The sequence below is a fragment of the Heloderma suspectum genome, chromosome 1 (assembly GCF_057233095.1).
Source record: "Heloderma suspectum isolate Gila_16-S chromosome 1, 16-S_ref, whole genome shotgun sequence".
Lineage (NCBI taxonomy): Eukaryota > Metazoa > Chordata > Lepidosauria > Squamata > Helodermatidae > Heloderma > Heloderma suspectum.
The window spans coordinates 156,727,154-156,748,504 of NC_139458.1; the positions used below are offsets into that span (position 1 = coordinate 156,727,154).

Here is a 21,351-nt window from a genome sequence, read left to right on the forward strand (position 1 = left end):
TTTTCTCATGTATATACTCCCTCTCTACCTCCCTCTGTATGTATATACACATATACGTGTGTGTGTGTGTGTGTGTGTGTGTATATGAATGATAGAAAGACTAACAGTATAAAAATATATATTTTAGACTAAACATTTTGGCTTCCGCCCTCATCAGTAGCGCTCTCTCTCTCTCTGTTGTGTGTGTGTTTCTACATGAAGCAACCCCCCCCACACACACACACAAATATCTGCATCCTTTCGGAGCCAGTTTCTTTGCAGGATTAGGAAGGGCTCCTTTACATGGCAGACACGTGGTTTGAACTGAGGGAGTGCCTCCCTCCCTCCCTGGCATGTGGGCAAAGGAGCTGGGGGTGGGGGTGGGTTCTTTTTTCCCCATAGCTTAACTTCTGCTGTACCCCCAGGAAACCTCTGACTTATTTCTGAGTAGACATAGAATTTAAGACGGTGCTGTAAGTCTGCCACCCTCGGCACACTTACTTGGGAGTAAGCCCCATTGAACTCATTGGGGTGCTCTGAATCAGCAGAGGATGTTGATTCTGAGCTTGGCAGGGTGGGGGATCAGATGTGTCTCCCTTCGTTGCAGGGAGGCATTTTATCCTCTTCTCCCTCCAACTGAGAAATGTGCTCAAGCATTTACATGGCAGACGCCTGGGAACTGAGGAAAGTCCTTCCTAAGCAAGACTTGAGCAGAGGCAGGAGTTGCAGTCAACAGGCGATTCTTGCCCTCGCACCTGTCAAACCTGCTCCTGCATGCCCTGTGCCCCCAGCAACTGAAAACAAACACCCACAGCAGGCAGATAGAGTGGTTTCTTCTGCTATTGGAGAATTTCACAGGGAGGCCATGCTGCTCCTGTTCTGTGGGGTGGAAAAAAATACCACATTTATTGCATTTGGGGAAAACATGGGATAGGTGGGGGGAAATTGCGGGAGACGCCCTGGAGGGTAATGACGTCATCTAAAGAGCCCGCAAACTTCCATGAGAGAGCCATGTCAATAGCAGGATAAAAGCTCCGTGTGATGAACCCCTCTCTCTCCATACACACAGACACACCTTGAGTGGCCGCCTTCCCACAAAAAGTGCTTCCAGACAAGGCTCTTACTACACCCTTGCCTTGCCTTATTTATGGAATTTCACAGGGGGCTCAGACGATGTCATCTTCCACTCATAACCGTCCTGTGTTTTTCCACCGCTTCTTTTTTCCTACCACAGAAAATCCACTAAGGGTGCAATCCTGTGGCTGCTAGTCAGCAGCTAGACAGCCATAGAATAGGTCAGTTCCCTGAGCACCGACCTCCCCTGCAGGCAGCACGGAACGGCCCTGCACTCGGAAGAGGAGCGCGGAGTGGCGAAAACGGGGCGTTCCGGGGCAGGGAAGGCAGAAATGCCAGTACGACACATCCAACGTGACATCTGGCAGCCACTACCCCTCCTCTGCCTTCCCGCGGCTAGACAGCCAAAATTGGCCATGTCAATAGCCATGTCAACAGCTGAAATTGGCTGTCTAGCCACAAATGCAGGGCGGCTGAAGCGCAGAGGGGACGATCCCCTCCGGGCTTCCCCTGCCCTGCATTGGATAGGTGGTCACCTCCGAGTTTGGAGGCGGCTGCCTATCCCGGGAGGATGCTCCCTTAGGAACACAAAGATGGAATTGCTGCACGATGCCTTCTGACTGGTAGTGCTAAGAGCCCTCCATTGGGAAGCACCCCGAAACGTATGCCACAATATATTTCTTTAAAGTGCCACAAGACTCATTGTAGTTTTTGTTGCAACAAGACTACCACTGGCTCTCCCTGTGGAATCTGATGTAGATTGTCACTTTACTGACATGAATTACTGACTGTGCTCAGTTATCTGAACACAAATGCAGACTTAAAGCAAAGGGGTTATTTCCAAATGACAGAACAGTAAACAAGCCTTGAGGTGATTATGGAGTGGGGTGGGAGTTGTCACACATCTCCCCAACATGCCAGGAATGTTTTCTTTCCTGAAAATAAAATGCCACGTATGGAAAAGACAGGAATTATGCCATTAGTGAAAAAGTTCAAATTAATATCTCTATTAACTGAACATCATTGTCCTTAATTTTTTAAGAGCTACCATTTCTTGTCTCACATCAGACCTTGCACAAAAGGCATGAAGTGTAAGATGTGTCTGCTATGGCCAAGCTGCCACCGTGCTTTCTTTTTTGTTAATGATGTATAATAAATATGCAGACTTTCCCTGTGGCCCAGTAGATCAGAAGGAGGCCCTCATGGTGGAACAAATAGTCTGTTCCTAGTGAGGTGGGATCGGGGGTGGTTTTAGCTCTGCATCTACTATGTGCAATTTTAAATTATCTGTAGCTTATCCAGTGTGATTGTTCCTGAAAACTCTCTTATTGGAGAAATACTTGTCATGATATGCAAGCCTAAAATATCAGGCAGTTGAAAATAACATTATTCATTTGTACAGACTGCTGGCCAGGTTTGGATATGATGCAAAATAAAAAGGTTTTTAATATATAACATGCTTTACAGTCTTTGGCTGAAATCCTCTGCACAATTAGGCTCTTAAATTGCATTAGCTTTAATGGCAGTTTTATACAGCCTTTATCTTGTTTAATTTCTCTCTCTCTGTCTCTCTCTCTCTCTCTCTCTCTCTCTCACACACACACACACACACAGAGTGAGGTGAGGTGATATATTTCAGTTGTTGTTTATTAAGATGGGGAACCTGGGATGAGAAAATGTCACTGTAGTCTAGCATACACACATATGAAAGGGCAGGGGAGCAGCACCTCAGGCCTGGGCTCCAAATCTGGCCTTCAGGGGTACCTCAGAGGGCAACTGTCCTTCCCCCGGGCCCACCGTCTTTTGCCCAACCACCAGTTGTTGGGTGGTTTCCCGGCCTTTGTGCAGTTTTCCCCCATTCTATAAGGTTGAAATGCCTCTCTTAAGGCCTAGTTACTGACAGAGCTTTAAGTTACAATATACTGGGGCTTTTAATATTTTGGCCCCACCCCATCAGTTGAATGCAGCCCCCGAGACCTTCTCCAAAACTGACTTTTTAAAATTAATTTTTATTGTGAAATTTCAACAAAACAAAAACGAAAAAAAGAGTGGTTACATACATTTGCATATGTCAATGTCAATGCATGCATATGACGTGTGTGTGTGTGTGTGTGTGTGTGTATATGAAAATCCAGCTTTCTAAGAATTATACAACTTCAACAAAGGCAGACCAAATATCCATATAAGTATCTATTTACAAGTGGCATCTATATACCACCCATTCAAAAGCTGAAAGAATTGTTAGGTCCTCAACCCCTTGCAGTATAGGAAGTGAGAGTTTACCCTTCCAATATTGCAATATCAGTCTTTCAGCCGTCAAAAGGGTGCGGGAAATTCATTTGCACTGACCATGCATTAACTTCCAGGAAGCAGGCAGACAGATTAAGAGGTCCCCTCTGGAATGGAATTTGGCCCTTGGGCTGAAAGTGGTTCTGTACCCCTGTGGTAGGGGATTTGCGTGCTTGGAATAATGTGGCATGGGAACTAACATTACAAATGTAATTCTAGGTTGGTTTCAGTGTGCATGCATAAACATTTGATTTTATCATGTTGTTTCTTTAATTGTGGGCACAAACTGGACAATGAAAAATTAAGAAAAAGATTAAAAAATAATTAAAAATCACAAAAACAGCAACCAGAACAACCAAACGATGACAGGATAGAAATGTCCACATTGGCTTATATTAAAAACTGAGGAAAGCAGCACTGTTTCAATCTCTTTCTAAAAAGAGTTTATTCAAATGCACACTATCCACAGGGAAAAAAGGATCCTTCCAGAGATCAGCCTTCCATATCTACTCTAAACTGATACAGATCAGAGAATCAGTGAATCAGATAATAGTAGGGTTGGAAGGGTCCTACAAGGCCATCAAGTCCAACCCCCTGCTCAATGCAGGAATCCAAGTCAGAGCAACCCTGACAGGTGGCTGTCCAGCCTTGTCTTTAATGCCTCCAGTGTGGGAGAGCCCACTACCTCCCTAGGAATTGGTTCCATTGTCGTATTGCTCTAACAATCAGGAGGTTTTTCCTGATGTTCCGCCGGAATCTGGCTTCCTGTCACTTGAGCCCATGATTCTGTGTCCTGCACTCTGGGATGATCAAGAAGAGATCCTGGCCTTCCTCTCTATGACAACCAGAGAAGCTGTGGCTATCATATCTCCCCTCAGGCTTCTCTTCTCAAGGCTAAACATGCCTAGTTCTTTCAGTCTCTCTTCATAGGGCTTTGTTTCCAGTCCCCTGTTCATCTTTGTTGCCCTCCTCTGAACCCTCTCCAGTTTGTCTGCATCCTTCTTAAAATGTGGTGCTAGAGCTGGACACAGTACTCCAGATGAGGCCTAAGCAGTGCTGAGTAGAGGGGAACTAGTACGTCCCGGGATTTGGAAGTTATGCTTCTATTAATGCAGCCCAAAATAGCATTTGCCTTTTTTGCAGCCACATCGCATTGTTGGCTCATATTCAGCTTGTGATGTACAATTCCAAAATCCCTCTCTTTTGTAGTGTTGTTGAGCCACATATACCCCATCTTGTAACTGTGCATTTGGTTTCTTTTTTCTAGGTGCAGAACTTGGCATTTATCCCTATTAAATTTAATTCTGTTATTTTCTGCCCAGCGCTCCAGTCTATCAGGATTTTGAATTTTGTTTCTGTCTTCCAAAGTATTAGCTATCCGCCCAATTTTGTGTCACCAGCAAATCTGATCAGCATTCCCTGCACCTCCTCCTCCAAGTCATTACTAAAATGTTGAAGAGCACTAGGCCCAGGACTGAGCCCTGCGGTACCCCACTTGTTACCTCTCCCCAGTTCGAGAAAATCCCATTGATAAGCACTCTTTGAGTCCAATTCTGTATGGATCCACCAGATCGTTGTTTCATCTAGCCCACTTTGAGCTAGTTTGCTCATCAGGATATCATAGGGCACTTTGTCGAAAGCTTTGCTAAAGTCGAGGTATATTATGACCACAGCATTCCCACAGTCCACAAGGGACATTACCCAATCAAGAAATGAGATCAGATTCATCTGGCAGGATTTTTTGACAAATCCATGTTGGCTTTGAGTAGTCACTGCATTGTTTTCAAGGTGCTTCCAGATGGATTGCTTTATCATCTGTTCCAGAATTTCCCCAGGGATTGATGTCAGACTGACTGGTCTGTAGTTCCCAGGTTCCTCCTTTTTACCCTTTTTGAAGATAGGGACAACATTAGCCCTCCTCCAGTCATCTGGCACTTCACCCATTCTCCATGATTTCTCAAAGATAATAGACAGTGGCTCTGAGAACTCTTCTGCCAGTTCCTTTATTACTCTAGGGTGCAGTTCATCTGGCCCTGGAGATTTGAACTCATTCAAATAATTAGGTGTTCCTTGACCATATGCCCGTCAATCTCAAGCTGCAATCCTGCCCCTTCAGCCTGTACTTCGCCTTTGTCAGGGGGGTCATAGACCCTCTTTCGGGAGAAGACTGAGCCAAAGTAGCAATTGAGCACTTCTGCCTTTTCTTTGTCATCTGTTATCATTTTGCGATCCTTATTTAATAGCTGAACCACCATTTATTTCCTCTGTCTTTTACTATGCACATAGCTGAAGAAAGCCTTTTTGTTGCTTTTAGCATCCCTCACTAACCTCAGCTTGTTCTCAGCTTTAGCCTTCCTGACACCATCCCTGCAACTCTGTGCTACCTGTCTGTACTCTTTCTTTGTTGCTTGGCCTTCTTTCCACTTCCTATATGTTTCCTTTTTTGTTTTCAGGTAATCTCTAAGCTTTTTGTGAGGCCACATTGTCATCTTCTGTTGTTTTCCACCTTTTCTTCTTGTTGGAATTGTTTTGTGCCTTGAGAATTTCCTTTTTTAAAAGCTCCCATCCATCTTGGACTCCTTTTCTCGTTGGAGTTGCTTGCCATGGGACCTTAGTGATCATTGTTCTGAGTTTATTAAAATCAGCTTTCCTAAAATCCAGGGTACACGTTTGACTACACTTGGCTTTTGCTTCCCTTAGAACCAAGAACTCAAGTATAACATGGTCGCTTTCCCCCAGAGTTCCTGTAACTGCTACTTTATCCACTAAGTCATCTCTGTAGGTTAGGATCAAGTCAAGGATAGCCAATCCTCTAGTTCCTTCCTCTACTTTCTGTAGGAGGAACCTATCTACCACACAAGTCAGGAATTTCCTGGAGGGGCCATGTTTTGCAGAATTTGTCTCCCAACAAATATCGGGGACACTGACGTCCCCCATTACCACTACATCATGCTTCCTTGAAACATTGGCTATTTGCTTTTCAAAAGTTTCATCCTTGTCTTCTCCTTGATTGGGTGGCCGGTAATAGACTCCGACCATCATGTTCCTTTTATTCTTTGCTCCATTTATTTTAACCCAGATGCTCTCAATGGGGCTACCAAGCTCATCCTCCTGTATTTCTGTGCAGAGATATGTATTTTTCACATACAGTGCAACCTCACCTCCCTTTCTGTTCCTCCTGTTCTTTTTGAACAAGGTATATCCTTCAATTGCCATATTCCAGTCATGAGAGCCATCCCACCAAGTGTAACTAGTGGGTTACACTTGATAGGTGTAACCCACCAGTTACACCTATCAAGTCATAATTTCCCTCTTGTATTAAGAGTTCAAGTTTGTCCTGTTTGTTTCCCATACTCTGGGCATTAGTATATAGACATCAAAGACCATGTGCTTCATAGTCTGGCTTTCTTCCTGCATGTTTCTGAAGACTATTATTGGGCACTATTAGAGCTGTTCTCTCCGTTGCGGTGCATGAGCCTTCGTCCATTGTTGCCCCCAACTTTATATCTCCCTTCCCCATAGGATTCAGCTTAAAGCCCTCCTGATGAAGTTCTTCATGCTGTGGCCAAACACACTCTTCCCAGCCTTTGTGAGGTGCAACCCGTCCCTTGCCAACAAGTCCATCTTCCAGAAAGTATAGCCCGTGGTCCCAGAATACAAATCTCTCACGCCAGCACCAACTTCATAGCCAGTCATTCACCCAGAGTATTTTTCTTTCCCTTTCTATCCCTCTACTAACTACTAGAAGGATGGATGAGAAAACTATCTGGGCCCCAAAGTTCTTGAGTTTCCTTCCCAAAGCTTCAAATGATGAAGTGATTTCTTCATAGCTCCGCTTGGCGATATCATTTGTTCCCACATGGATGAGAAGAAAGGGATACCTGTCAGTGGGCTTTATGAGTGCAGGCAACCTTTCAGTCACGTCTCTAATCCATCCTCCCAGGAGACAAAATACCTGGTGAGTCCACAGGTCTTCATGACATACTTGGGTTTTGATCCCACGCAGCAAGGAGTCTCCCACTACTACTACTCTTCTTGTTGTAGGCCTGGGTTTCATTGCCTCTGCTTGACTGACCTTCAGCCTCTTGCTCACTCCCATGCAGGTTCCCCTGTAATTCTTCCTCTGCAGGCTGTCCTCCAGTCTCATCCTCAAGTACCTGGAATCGTTCCCATAGCTCCACCGCTTCCACTGGTGCAGAGTGGCGTCTAGTTCTTCTTCTCCTGTCTCCCTTTTTCAAGGAGTATCCTCTACTGCATTTTTCCTCGCCTCAGTATTTGCCACTTCTGCCTCAGCTTGCTGTTGCTCTTCAAGTTTCTGGTCTTCCCTTTGCTGCTGTAGTTCCACCATTCTGTCCAAGAACTCTTCGTGTTCTCTTATTCCCCGGAGGATCGACAGTCGTGGCTCCAGTCCTCTTACTTTTTCTTCCAGCAGTTTGATCAACTTGCACTTGTTGCAGGTGTAGGCCATGTTGTTCTCAGGCAAGAAAACAAACATTGTACACACCTTGCAGGTCACCACCACTGGAGAGTCTTGTCCTTCCATAGCCTCTTTTCCCTTTTTGTGTCTAGCTTTCTGATTGTTCTAGACTAGCCTGTGCCTGGCCCTCTATTCACTGGAGGTTAAAAGCAGAAAGTAAGCAGATGCTGCTACTTTCAGCCAAAGAGAACTCTAGGAACATAAGGCATGCCTAGGCAGGGTCAGAGGGTCTTGACCACTCTCCAGCAGTGGCTGGTCAGAGGCTCCTGGGAAGCTCACAAGGGAAAAAGATGGAGAGAGCAATCGCTTGCAGCTATTCACCCCTGGAACTGGAAGTGAATGTGCCTCCCCTACCACATCACTGTGCACAGTGCTACTTGCATGGGTATGTCTGGATCAAGTCCAGTCTTCTTAGTGAAATGCATTCCCTTCTGCTAAGCACTCTGTGCAGTAGGTCACACTGTGCTAGAAATATGAATGGCTGTGCCTGTGCCATGCAGCATTGGATGTAGTGGAATAGGGTGGTATTTGCAGATAGTCCAATCTCACTTTTCACTTAAAAACCCAAGAGTTGAATCCAGACTTAGTCATGCTTAGAATAGACCCATTGAAATTAATGGGGCTTAATTTAGCCATGACTAAACTAAGTACCATTGATTTCAATGGGTTTACTCTGATGAAGTCTGGATCCAACACTAGTATCTGGCCATCTTGATTTCCCAGGAAAGCTGGGAAACACTCTAGTAATATCTATTAAATGCTCAGGAAATGAGAGAAGCTTTTGTATGGGGCTGCTAGGTATCATGCCACATTAAGGGTGTCTCTACACAAGCGATTTATTGCACGCTAATGACTGATCACTCATGAAGTTTGCAGGTCCTTTACATGATGTCGTCTCCCTCACATTTCCGCCTTTATCCTGCTTTCAAAAAGATCAGAGATGAGCTAGTAATAAACATTAATTATGCCATATTGGCAGTGTGTACTGTTGGCATATCACTATGAACTTGCCGAGGAAGGACTCAGTTCAAACCATGTGGCTGCCATGTAAATGCTTGAGCACATTTTTTGATTGCAGGCGGATCAGAGGGAGAAAAGGGTAAAACGCCTCCCTGCAACGAAGGGAGAGAGATCTGATCCCCCACCCCACCAAGCTCAGAATCAATGGTCTCTGTTGGTTCAGAGCACCCTATTAAGTTCAATGGGACTTACTCCCAAGTAAGTGTGCCTAGGATTGCAGACTTATAGCACAATCTTACATCTACTAAGTAGTAAGTCGTAGCTTTCCTGGGGGCTGCAAGGAACCAGTACAGCACAAGTTAAGCAATGAAAACAAGATTCCCTTCCCCTCTCCTTTGCACACGTGTCAGTGAGGGAGGTGCTTCCTTAATTCAAACCATGTGTCTGCCATGTAAAGGAGCCCATAATAATTCTGCCAAGAAACCAAAAGCAGAAAGCCACGGTAAGTATGCGGGGGTTTTGCTTAACGTAGCGATACCCTAAGTCTGAACTCTACACAGTTCTGGAACCCACTCTTTTCCCTGTACAGATTTTGTTATTTTAATGTACTGGATATTATATGACAAGTCCCTGCTCCACATTTTCAAGTTATGTACCTTCCCCAAATTTTGCAATTACATGCGGTAAAAAACTGAACACCACTTTGCACAAATTACTCTTTTCAGTAGCTTTCCCCAGCCTGGTGCCCTCCAGAAGTTTTGGACTATAACTTCCATCATCTTTGACTATTGGCCATGCTGGCTGGGGCTGATGGGAGTTATAGTCCAAAACATCTGGAGGGCAACATGTTGGGGGAAGACTGTTCTCTAGCATAGCAATCTGGTTTCTCTGAGATCCATTCTCCAGCTCTTGTTCTGCTCCATTTTGTACAAATATACATTCAGTACATGTATACTTATGCTCACATTTAATGGCTATCTATCCCCAAGCTGCAACAGAAAATGTTACGGATGACTAAAATTATCAATTCAAAAAGTAGTTTATTGAACATTTGACATTCAGGTCCTAGATTTCTTCCTACCTTCTTTTACAGCTTTTAGAAAATAGTTACAGTTGAGAAATGCTACAAGTTACAACACACATAATAAAACAATATTTATTAGAGATAAAGACCATGTGCAAATCAGCACCAGTGCTATCATGGTCTCCAGCATTTACTGACAAATCGGCTTTTAATAGGAATTGTATCACAGGCTCATAGAAGAGTCAGCTATAGAATGCCATTTAGGGCTATTTCAGACTGTCAGCTTAAAATCGGTCTCTAATGCATTTAACCCTCCATGGGATAGCCTTGAAAGCCTCAATTCATAGTGTGATACCGAGCTCACATCTAATGCATATGGGATGCCCTACCGCAGTGTTCTGCTTTTAGAAAAGTCTGAATGATGTGAGATCATTCAGTGCCTGGGAGGAGAGTGTTCAGCCTTTCAAACTAGAGGTAAGCTCCAGGCTTGTCTCCCCCAACTTGGCGCTCTCCATATGTTTTGGACTACAACTCCCATCACCCCACCCAGCATGGACTGTGTTGGGTGATGGGAGTTGTAGTCCAAAACATCTGGAGAGCACCAAGTTGGAGAAGGCTGCCCCAGGCAAAGTCTGGAGTAGCCACTGCTAGAAAAATGCAAAATCCTCCAAACAGAAACTATTATTTGAAGGAAGTTATCAGGATCTCACACAACACATCAGAAGGAACTGCACATTTGTTGTGCTGGAAGCTGATCATTTAGGAAGGTCCATATTTGCTGCAGTTCCTTCAGTAGACCAATCTTCCAAAAAGACTTCACATTTCCTAAACAGATGTTTGAGATTGCCCTTGAAGAAAATTAATAGCACAGTATCCTTTCTTTCCAGAGTTATCCATTGTTTTAAAGAAGAGCATCTTTAACTGGCGAACATCACAGCCCCAAACAACAAAATGCACATCCTTCTTTAGAGCAGAACATATCTTCATACAATGAGCATCACTAAACAAAATTAAGTTTGACATGGGACCAAAGAAGAGAAATGGATTTGCCAACTACGGGCTACCCCTCACTATGGCCCTGTTTGCATGTAACAGTGGCAAATCATGGGTTAATTAAACCTAAGAACTAATTGTAAATTAACTTTTGAGTTGTTTAACCCATGAGTAAGCCACAGTGTCCAGGTCTGCATGTCACACAACAACCTATAATAGGGCCAATTGGAGGTTGCTCATGGGTTGCAAAGCAAAAGGAGCTTGCGCTTGGCACACAACCTGGTAAATCGTAGGTTAATTAACCTATGATTTGCTGTTGTTACATGTGAATCGGGTCATTGTGAAGGATTCTTAGATACTGCATTGTAATAATACCTGATCATCTTTTTTGCTGTCTGAAGTCTAACCATTCAATAAGAGGCAAATGTGTAAATATATGTTTAGTCAAGGAGCAAGAACTGTTTAACAGAGCATTCTTCTGGATATTAATCATGATATTGTATATGAAGGTGTGTTCAGCGTGGTGTATGAACATACTTAAGCTGCCATGACTTGCAAAGTGGATAAGACTAGCTATTTTGTCTCTTTTCTGGGAAGCACACTCAGAAGCCCAGTGTGCACGTCCTGGTTTGCATGTTGTAACAATCCACAGTTTGTTAACCATGGGTTGTTACGATGGGCAAAATTTTCTAGGTCTAGTGACACACTGGATCTATATCTGCATGCATTTTATTTAAGGACTGCATGGAAGTTTCTCAGGACACCTCAGAGAGATAAGCAGAGTAGAACAAGCAGACAATCCTGAACCCTCTAACAATCAGCTGGTGCAGACACAGGTACAGGTAGGAATTGTCTAAATGAATTAGGAGTGTAGAAATCCAATCAGACTTCAAATTCAACCAGATTCAAATTCAGTAATTCCAGACAGCACCTTAAGAAATAAGATCTTAGTGCAATCTCTTCTGTTTGTGCATTTATTCCATATCTCAAATTTCCGACTGACAATAACGGGAGATTTAGCCGCACATGATCCTTAGTGATACGCCCAAACAAGAAAATGGCAATAGCCATTCCCTGCTAATTGAACTTAGTGCACTATTGGTATAATTAAACATATTATGAAGCCACACAATAAAGGAACTTGGACTGACAATTAACAATAGAGAATTAATATTCTATAAACATACTTAAATCTGGATGTGCAATCTATTTTAATTGTACTGAAGGAGGAAAAAAAGAGCCTTTTATGAGTGCATTCTTCAAAAGTTATAACGGACTTGTCCACAGAGCAGCATATGAGGATGTTTCCTCCTTCAGTCCCCGTGTGTGCAACCAAACACTACAGATGATCGCAGGGTTGGCATATGTCATCTTTCCCCCCCTTTTGACAGCTAATCTACAATACCTGCCCCATTTGTGGACAATTACACAAAGTAATTTCTTCAAAGTAATCATAAACAAATGTTTGCTGCTCACTCACCATTTTGGTTACTGTTTTGAGGTGGTGGTGGTGCTATGTGGAATGAATTTATATGTCATGAAATCAGCTCCCTCAACTAACCCCTCTTAGGCAAGACATAGGTAGATCTTGATCATATGAGGCCATATTCTGGCATAGGCAACCTGGTACCCTACAGATGTCAGGGTGGGGGTGCTTCCAGACAAGAGGGTTCCTAGCACTATCAGTCAGAAGGCCTTGTGGCAACAATTCTGTCATTTTTTCCTCCTCGGATTTCTTGTGTAGGAAAAAGACAGAAGAAGCAGTAGGAAACCAAGGTAGGGCTGCAAGAGGAAGACAATGCCATCTGCAACCCTTCATGAATGAGACAAGGTAATGACACTATAAAAACTTTGTCTGGAAGCACCCTTGGACTTCAAAACCCATAACCCCTGACCATTGGCCATGTTGGCTGTGGCTTAGGAGAACTGTGGTCCCAAACATTTGAAGGGCACCAGCTTCCCTACCCTGTCACAAGTGGCTGAACTGGAGATATGGTACTTTAGGGTATTATGGTTCTTGCTTTACCAAGAAACTGTTTGGATGCATACAGAATTCTGAAGGTAAAGCAATTGTGACATGTGCCTCTGGATGAATTTTAGAAGCCATCCTGTCAGCAGATATAAACTAGATCGGTCCTGAAACCCACACTAAAATTGTCCAAGCTTTCTATTTAAAGTGTTATTTTTAACAAGAACACTGAAGAGAATCTCAACCAATATTCCCAGCTTGGACAGTTGCCTCTGAGGGAGAGAACAGGAACTTAACTTCCTGTGATTTTGATAAAGGGAAATAAAACTGACAAAAGTTCTGAACACAGCATTCCCTGATCTACATCCGGTCAGGGATGCACAAAGCGATACCGCTTTGAAGGATCATCTCTTCCAGCCCATAGGGAAGGAGTTGTCTCTCCCCGCACCCCAGATGTCTCCTTAAATCACAGAAGCAAAGCCTTTTCAAAAATGTAATGTTGGACAGATAGCCTGCTTCTCAGCAGTGAAGGGTTTTAGTTGCTGCTAAGCTACCCGGTACACCTCTTCAGCTTCTACACAATGAGCATTTGGGTCTTCTGTAATTGAAATCTTTCTAACCATCTTGCCACACCATGAGACGGTGGAATCAAGTGTTAAAAAAAAGAATAATTCTCATAAATGCTCTGGGATAGAAATTATTGGGGTGCATGCCTGCTTTTCATGAATAAATCATCAGGTATAGCATTAAGTTCTGTAGCATAAGCTCTGGCCATGTAAGCGATTAACGAGACCAAGGATTCCTATACAATACAAAGCTTGCTCTCCACTGACAATGGCATGTGGATGTTATTAAAATGAAGGTTCTAAGGAGGTTCCTTTTAAAATCTCACATTCACAGTCAGATAGCAATTACACAAGTCTGGGGTCTCTCAAGTCTTGGGGCACCAATGTGCCCATGGACACCTCTCTTGGCACCCGTCAGGATCCTTGCAGCTCCTGATTTTTATTTTATTTCTTAAGATTTTGTTTGTTTGTCTAAGCTGGCATGCTGCCCCCAGCATCCTCTTTATTTCGGTTCAAAAGAATGGCTTTGTGTTTTGGAGCTCAGACCCCACCTCTGCCTTGTACTTTGGTTCTTGGGCAAGTTCCTTGTCTTTTGGCCTCCCCAGTTTGCCTTCTGGGAAATTAGTGTTTTGTGACCAGCCATGCCCACTAGGGTAGCCATTTTAGAAATGGGCAAGCACCCATGAATGACACTCTCAAAATTCCAAACGTGCTCACAAAAGTTTGGGGACCCCTGACAGAAGCAAATACTGCAGATGTTACTTTGTAGTGCAAACACATGTGTGGGTGTTAAGAGTGAAACTATTGTTACTATGTACCTTGTTGCAGTTAAGTCAGTCAAACAGCTTTGTCACAGCCAAAGTCAACTTGTCTATGTGCATTTCCAGCATCGTGCTGTGGTTCCCCCTTTGAAGCCATTTTCTTCACAGGCTACATTACTAGAAAAACAGAAGCAATGAAACAATGAAAGAGATTTCTGGTAAAGTGTAAGAGGGGTCTGGACTACCACTGTAAGAGACTGGGAAGAAGCATGGGGATAGAGGGACTAACAAGTGGTTAAGGCAGTGGATGACCATAGAGAGGGAGACACAGAAAATGGTGAGATATGAGACAATCTCCATGTCAAGTGAACTACACTGCTACTATAAAGAGCTTAGTTGCAGGTATGGTTGAAAGGAGGAATACAACCATAGTGCACAATCGGTCTGATAAAATGTTGGCATTGCATATGAACCTTATTTGCTCCAATGAAGGGAAGAAGCAAAGCCATAATAATAGTTTAAAACAGGTGATGCTAAAATGCAAATTATTTGAGTTTATTTGGAGGCGAAGCTCTAGTATTGCCCAACTTCCTGCATAGTACAGCTGTTTCTTCTCATACTACCTACTGATGTGCAAAAATAAAAATCATGGAGATTTAGGAAATGAACAAAGCAAATATACACAGTGTGTGTCTTAACCCACTTGGATACTGGGTTTGGCCCATAGCCAGCTAGAATTAGTTATGATTAAGTCAAATGGAAAGCAGTGAAAATGTGTTAATTTGTTAACTTGCCTCATTGGTTTCAGAACTTACTATAACTGGATTGGGGCCCTTAAGTGTCTGAATTGAGTTTTAAATTAACACCACTTATTTGCTAGATCATTACTTTGGATAGTTACATTATTTAAAATCCTAGCAGGTCATACTGTCCAACTTCCCATATCCAGCATCCATTATCAACTGATCTTGAGTATCTTCTGAAAGTGGTATGCTGTTACAAATCTATTCTCTTAATGTATAGAAGAAAAACTGTTGTCCTTTTCAAACACCGATTGGCCTCGATATGCTTCTCAGTGTATTTGGGAGAACTGATGTCCATCATTATTAATTTTTTCTCATTCTGTTCCATGGAAATGTTATGCTGTTAAGGTGAAGTCCACTGATTCCATTAAGGAAGAAAAGGAAGGCAGCAATAAACTCACACCAGTAGGTTAACGTAAAGCCTGTGAAGGTGATGTAGTCCCTCAGAAGGATTAAGAAGGTCAAAACTCCAGCAGCTGAGAACAGAAATGAGAATAGAATGAGAACTGATCCCATGGACCATTTCCTTCTTGAGTTGATGTCTTCACAGACTTGGGAGACCATAAGAAGTTCCAGGCCAAAGATGGCTACAACCACAGCAAAAGACACCATACTTCTTGCAAGAGTCATTCCTATGTTTATCCCTCTAACGTTGGCCAAAGTGAGGTTGGTGGCACATTTCAGGACGCTGTTATTCCCAATGGTACAGAAGTGCCACAATCCAAAGAGCTTTCCTTTGGCAAAAAGCCAGTGGCCGTCACACACTGCAATAGATGACAGGACAACTGCTATTGCAACACAGAGAATAATGAGACTCCTGATAAACGTCTCAAAAAATGATCGCTTTGGTCTTCTGCGGGCAAGTAACCACTGGGCCTTAAAGAGATGTTCCCAAAAGAAAAAAAGGAAAAGAAAATTAAACATGGTTCCTGTATTTCACAGCAAGATATATTTATTTTAAATCATAGTCAACAAACAGGTTGTTATCACTGGTGTGACTGATTAGAATGTTAAATAATGGCAATAACCATCAAAATCAATTAAAGATACCCTGCAGATAGTTTGTATACAATTGATCTGAGAGTGCCTTGGGAGTGAAGGCACAGTGTTAAAGCAGTCAGCACGAATGTATCCCTTGAATCCCATAGAAGCAGAGGTAAATCTTATCAGAACAACCTCCCCCAAACAAGACACTTTTTGTGGATTCCATTATGTATTCTATGGAGGTGCAAATGTCATCTGTAATATTTCATTCACAAGGAAAAGAAAACTGATATATGCTATGCTTTAATGTGACATCCTTCTTTGGGTTTTGTATGCAATGCCCTGGCTGGTACCTATTCAGAGAATCAATGAGCCACCATTTTAAAATACTAGGATATATAGCTTACATTCTGCTACCAGAGACTTGTTCTTGGCAGCCACTGATGGGAAATCCTCCCTCCCATCATCTGACCATTTGTAAATGCTATGTGCATAGGAAGACATCTGTTGCAGGCATGGCTTGTCTAATTTTCAGTCTTCCATTCTTGACTACCACTGCAACATTGCCCTCCTTGCCCGAGGCTGCATTGGAACTTCCCCAATAAAACACTCTAGGCCATTTTACTGTGGCTTGTTCTATGCAGGAGCGTTGGCTGTCGTTATGAAGTAGACTTCACATCCTACATTTTAAATGAGAGAGGTAAAAAAAGTCTCATTTCCCCCACACTTTTCTATGGGTGAGGATTACAGCTGTACCAAATCTCAATCTTCTGTGTACTGTGACAGTGCCCTAACCATTTTGATGTCCTGATCAATAAAGATAAACTTTATTGTCACTTTGTGATTGTTGACTTGAGAGTAGCCAGCTATCTCATACGTCTTCTGGGACAACAACTGCCTTCCCTCCAGATGTGGACTACAAACCCCATCATCCCAGCCAGCAAGGTGGTGATGGGGGTTGTTGTTCACCATATCTGGAGAGGGCTGGGTTGGAGAAGGCTGCAATGGACCATTGTCAATCTGCCTCTTTCCTGAGGGGATCTTTGGGAAACATATTCATTTTTCAGGCACAATTGAACAATTATTTCATTCAACCTATTATTATTATTATACACCAATGTATGTGCTGCCATGCCCCATTGGAGCAATGCTTCTCCATTCACTATTTCTCAGCCTCTGCCCCACAATTAGCACTTTACAAAGAATGGGTTTGACCAATCCCCACCCCAACAGGCTTACAATCTAAAATGGACAGAAGGAAACAACAGAGGAAAGGAGGTGGTGTGGGGTGGGCATGGGGGGAAGAAGGCAGTGAGAAACACAGGAAGAATGTTCACTTATTTCAATGATACGTGTTTTGGCTTACTTAGACTATGGTACTGGGACAAGGGGGATGTTCCAAAGGCTTTGTGGGAAAGATGACTGGAATGAAGGGAGGGGTTGCACAGAGAGATTCTGGGAGGCAGTTCCAGGCATTAGGGGCAGCAAGGGAGAAAGGGTGGGAGTCATTTCAGGGAACAAAAGAACTTTGGGTGTCTGAGGGTGGTGGTGCTGGATGAGCAAAGGTCACAGGTAGGGATGCATCAGGTTAAAAGGGCAGTGAGATAGGGTGCAAAGCTAGGGAGGGTTTTGAAGGCAAGGATAAGAAGTTAGTGCAAGATCTGGAAGTGAAGAAGCCAGTGTAGAGATTAAAGGTGTGGTGTCACATAGACAGTGTGTTACAGAAGGTGAATAAAGTTGGATGCAGAATGCTGGATGGACATGAGTAGATGAAGGTGAGACTATGTAAGACCAGAGAGAAGAAGGCCAGAGATGACCAGAGCATGGATCAAAGTTTTGTTGTGGGGATAGAGAAGCAGGTTTGTATTTTTATAATGCTGTAAAGGGAGAAGTGAAATTATTTGTTGACAAATTGAGCGGGGGTGGGGGGAGAAAGAGACGGTAGACTAGTCAATGAAAAGAAGTGTCAATGAATAAACAGAGTGAATGAGGAAGGGCTCTTGGACATATTCATTTTATTTATTTATTTATTTCATTTTTATTTATTTATTTATTTATTCTGATTTATTTTTTAGATGCCTTTAAGGCATCTAAAACCCTCCCAAGACCTGAGATAACAATGAAGCATCTACTATAGCAGCCTTCCCCAAAGTGGTGCCCTCCAGATGTTTTGGACTTCCAACTCCCATCCGCCCAAGCTAGCTTAGCCAATAGTCAGGCACGCTGAGAGTTGTAGTCCAAAGCATCTGGAGGGCACCAAGTTGGGGAAGGACACATTATAAATATAATAAACATATTACAGGAGATGTTTAAAGCAGGGGTAGGCAGATTTCAGACTTGTGGGATCTATTTTGTCTTTTACTAGAACTCAGAGGCCCACCAACCGGAGACAAGTGACTGAAGGGTCAAAGCCAGATGAAAAACAATGCCTCAGGGGATCAAGCCAGTTACCTACTGCATCCCACTCCAACTCCATGAGCCTACATGTATTTCTGAGTTACTACAGATCAGGGATTCTAAAATCCTAAAATGGGGTGGGCAACTTGTGGTCCTCCAGAGTTTCAGCCTACAACTCCCAACATCCCTCACCATTGGCTATGCTGGCTAGGGCTGATGGGAATTGTAGGCAAAAAAAAAAAAAAATTCTGGAGGGCAATAAGTTGCCCACCTCTGCTTTGAAACAACAGCAGAGTTGCACAAAGACCTGGTCAAAAGCAGCCAACCAACACTCGTGTTTAACAGGTGACGAATACTGATATGAGACTGAGAGAGATGTGATTAGTACAAGGTCAGTCATGGCAGAGAAGTTTTTTAACTTGCAGTTTTACTTACAATTTTAAAAATGATTGTAAGAAATCCTTGGAGATCTACTACAAATCATTTGGGGATCTACTAGTACATCCCAATCTATCTTCTACCTATCTCTAGTTTAAAGGATACGTGAAGTGGTTTGAAGACTCTGTAGCCTTCCCTGATTTTGTGCCCTTCAGATGTTGTGGACTTCACCTCCCATCAGCCCCAGTCAGCAGGGCTAATGGCCAGGAATACAGGATGTTGTAGTCTAAACTATCTGGAGGGCACCGGGTTGGGGGAGGTAGCTCTAAAGTGCTACATGAATGCTAGATTATTAGTATACACATATAATTTTGCTGGAAGTTCCTCAGATAATGTACAGTACTCCTGGGCCTCAGGAGTTTAGTTCACAACTCAAAATGCATTCGTTTTGAGCATGTCCTCCTTGTTACATCCCATGTTTCCTCTTCTCTTAATTACAACCCCTGTGGTGCATTTTATTTTTAAATGGCTCTTGTACAAAACCTCACAAAAGCCACTGAGCGAGACTCAGTTTTGCTGAAACATCAGTAATAACATGCCTGCATGGGATAGAGTTGCCATCCTAGTAAGCAAGTTTTTGCATTTCAAGGGGGAAAGGAGGAAACTGGGCAATTTAAGAAAAGTATTTCCATTCTTAGTTGACAAAAACTATACAGTACCACCACAGCATACCATAGCTCTGCATTTGAAGCAGAACCTTTGTATTACATTAAAGGTATTTTTTCCAACCTTGAAACACTTCCTAAAACCACCCTCCACTGTAACTACTACAGAAAGCGAGATTATTATTTTTCTGTCAGCAGTGTGTGGAACATAATCTAGAAAGGCAGATCAGGCATTCAAACTCAGATTTCTCAGGGGGAGAAAGAAAAACAGATTTAACTTTGCCTGGCCCTTCTTCTTCTTCCATGTCCCATCATCGGAGTACCAGAACGATATTATATGGGCCTGCCTTATATAGAAACTCTCCTCATTAAGACAGAGAGCACACAAGGGCGCAACAACCGGGATTTATAATTCCCAGGTGGGAGGACTGTTTCCCCCTGCTTAAAGGCACACACGCGAAACATTACAAAGAGCAACAGGTGGTCAGAGAAGTCGGAGTTGCTGGCTGCGATGAGCGGCTCCGCCTGTAGGGCGATCGGTAAACACGTACAGGCGACTACCACGAGAGAACAAAGGACCGCGGCGCAGAGCTTGCAGGGATGCAGAGCCCCCGCGATTCTCTCCGCTCCGCTCTCCACCCCAAGACGGCCAATCGCTCCTGGCTGAGCCAGCCCCGAATTACCTGCACCGCTATGGCTGTCATGCTGGCTTCTGCGCCTTTCGGAGGAGGAGCACCAGAGAGGAGCTTAGCTCGGCTTTGTCTCTGGCGCGGACGGGACAGCCTCCCTCTCCCCGCTCCCAGCTCAGAGCCAGAGGGGCTCGGCGAGGAGTCCTGGGGGCAGCGGCCGCTCCAGCGACATCCCAGAAGAGCCGCGGGAGCCGCGCTCTGAGGCGGGGCTGCTGTTGCCCTTTGAGTTTCCTCTCGGGCTGAGTCAGCGGCCCGACCGCTCGGGGGAGGGAAGAGGCAGGCCAAAGCGGCTGGAGCCGGCGACGGGAGGAAGGGGAGGGGGAGAGGGGAGAGAGGCGGAGTGCGCGGGGGAATCGCCGCGTCGGGGAAGCGGAGCGCCGCTGGCCGTTCCGCCGCCGACCAACTCCTGGGAGGCCGAGGCCGAAGCGCGCAGCCGGGGAACGCGCTCCGGCCGGGTAAACACCCGCTTAGGAGAGGGATCCTCGCGCTGCTTCAGCCGTAGAGCGCGTCCAAGCGGCTTTTCTCCTTCATCGCCTGCGTCCCGCTGAGGGCCAGACCAGATGATCATGTGGACGTTCCGCGACTGGGGCGTCCTACAATCGTTTCTTTCTGCAGCGAGCGGGAAGAGCATTTAGACAGCGGCCGTGACCGAGGGAAGGGGTGTCAAAGCCTTCGCCGACGTCCTCCCCCAGGCCACCCGCAACTCTGATCTGACAGAGTTAAGATATTCTTCCACCGCCGGGCCGGCAGCTGTTATTAGCCCTAGAGGAGGAAACGTATGGGTGCATTTAGGGGGTGCGACTTCAGGAATCACAGTGAAGTAAAGGGTTAAATTGCCCCCTCCCCCATGCCATGGCTCGATCCAAAGTCCCCCACTCTGCTTTGTAATAAAGCAAAAAGCAAAACAAAACCGCATACAGAACTCCCGTGTAGCCTGTAGTTTGGCTTGAAGATTTATTTATGATTTATTTACAATATTTATATACCGCTCCACATCTGAAGATTTAGGAGCAGTGAACAACAAAGGCAAAAGAATAAAACACTAGGTTAAAACAGTTAAAACGTTTTTTAAAAAGACACATTCCAATAAGATTTAGGACCCATTCTCCCAACCACTGTGGTGTGGTGTCTCCTGGATGTTCCCCCCTTTGTGCTCAGTGTGCTATTCACTGAGATGGTCATCGTGACAGGTGAAGGTAGATGCCACTTGCAGAGTTGTTGTTTTTAATGAGGATCAGCTTTTTGTGCACCACTGCAAGATGGAGTGGCTTTGTGAGTACTTGCAATGGCACATGTAAAACTTATCCACACAGCATTCAGTACCCACCATCAGCTTTCTTTAT

At 44.1% G+C, this 21,351-nt stretch overlaps 1 protein-coding gene across 2 annotated transcripts; it reads right to left on the reverse strand.

Annotated features, from left to right (window-relative positions):
- Positions 1 to 9,803: 9,803 nt before the first annotated feature.
- Positions 9,804 to 20,254, reverse strand: TMEM37 (transmembrane protein 37). 2 transcript variants are annotated; one of them, XM_084808114.1, is made up of 3 exons: positions 20,003 to 20,254; positions 12,670 to 15,771; positions 9,804 to 12,450 (listed from the first exon to the last, which is right to left on the reverse strand). In XM_084808114.1, the coding sequence occupies exons 1-2, from the start codon at positions 20,021 to 20,023 to the stop codon at positions 15,199 to 15,201; spliced, it is 594 nt and encodes a 197-aa protein (XP_084664240.1). In that variant the 5' UTR covers positions 20,024 to 20,254; the 3' UTR covers positions 9,804 to 12,450; positions 12,670 to 15,198. The 2 variants fall into 2 exon arrangements, with proteins under 2 accessions (XP_084664240.1, XP_084664245.1); XM_084808119.1 differs by having other exon boundaries at positions 9,805 to 10,334; positions 13,731 to 15,771.
- Positions 20,255 to 21,351: the final 1,097 nt, after the last annotated feature.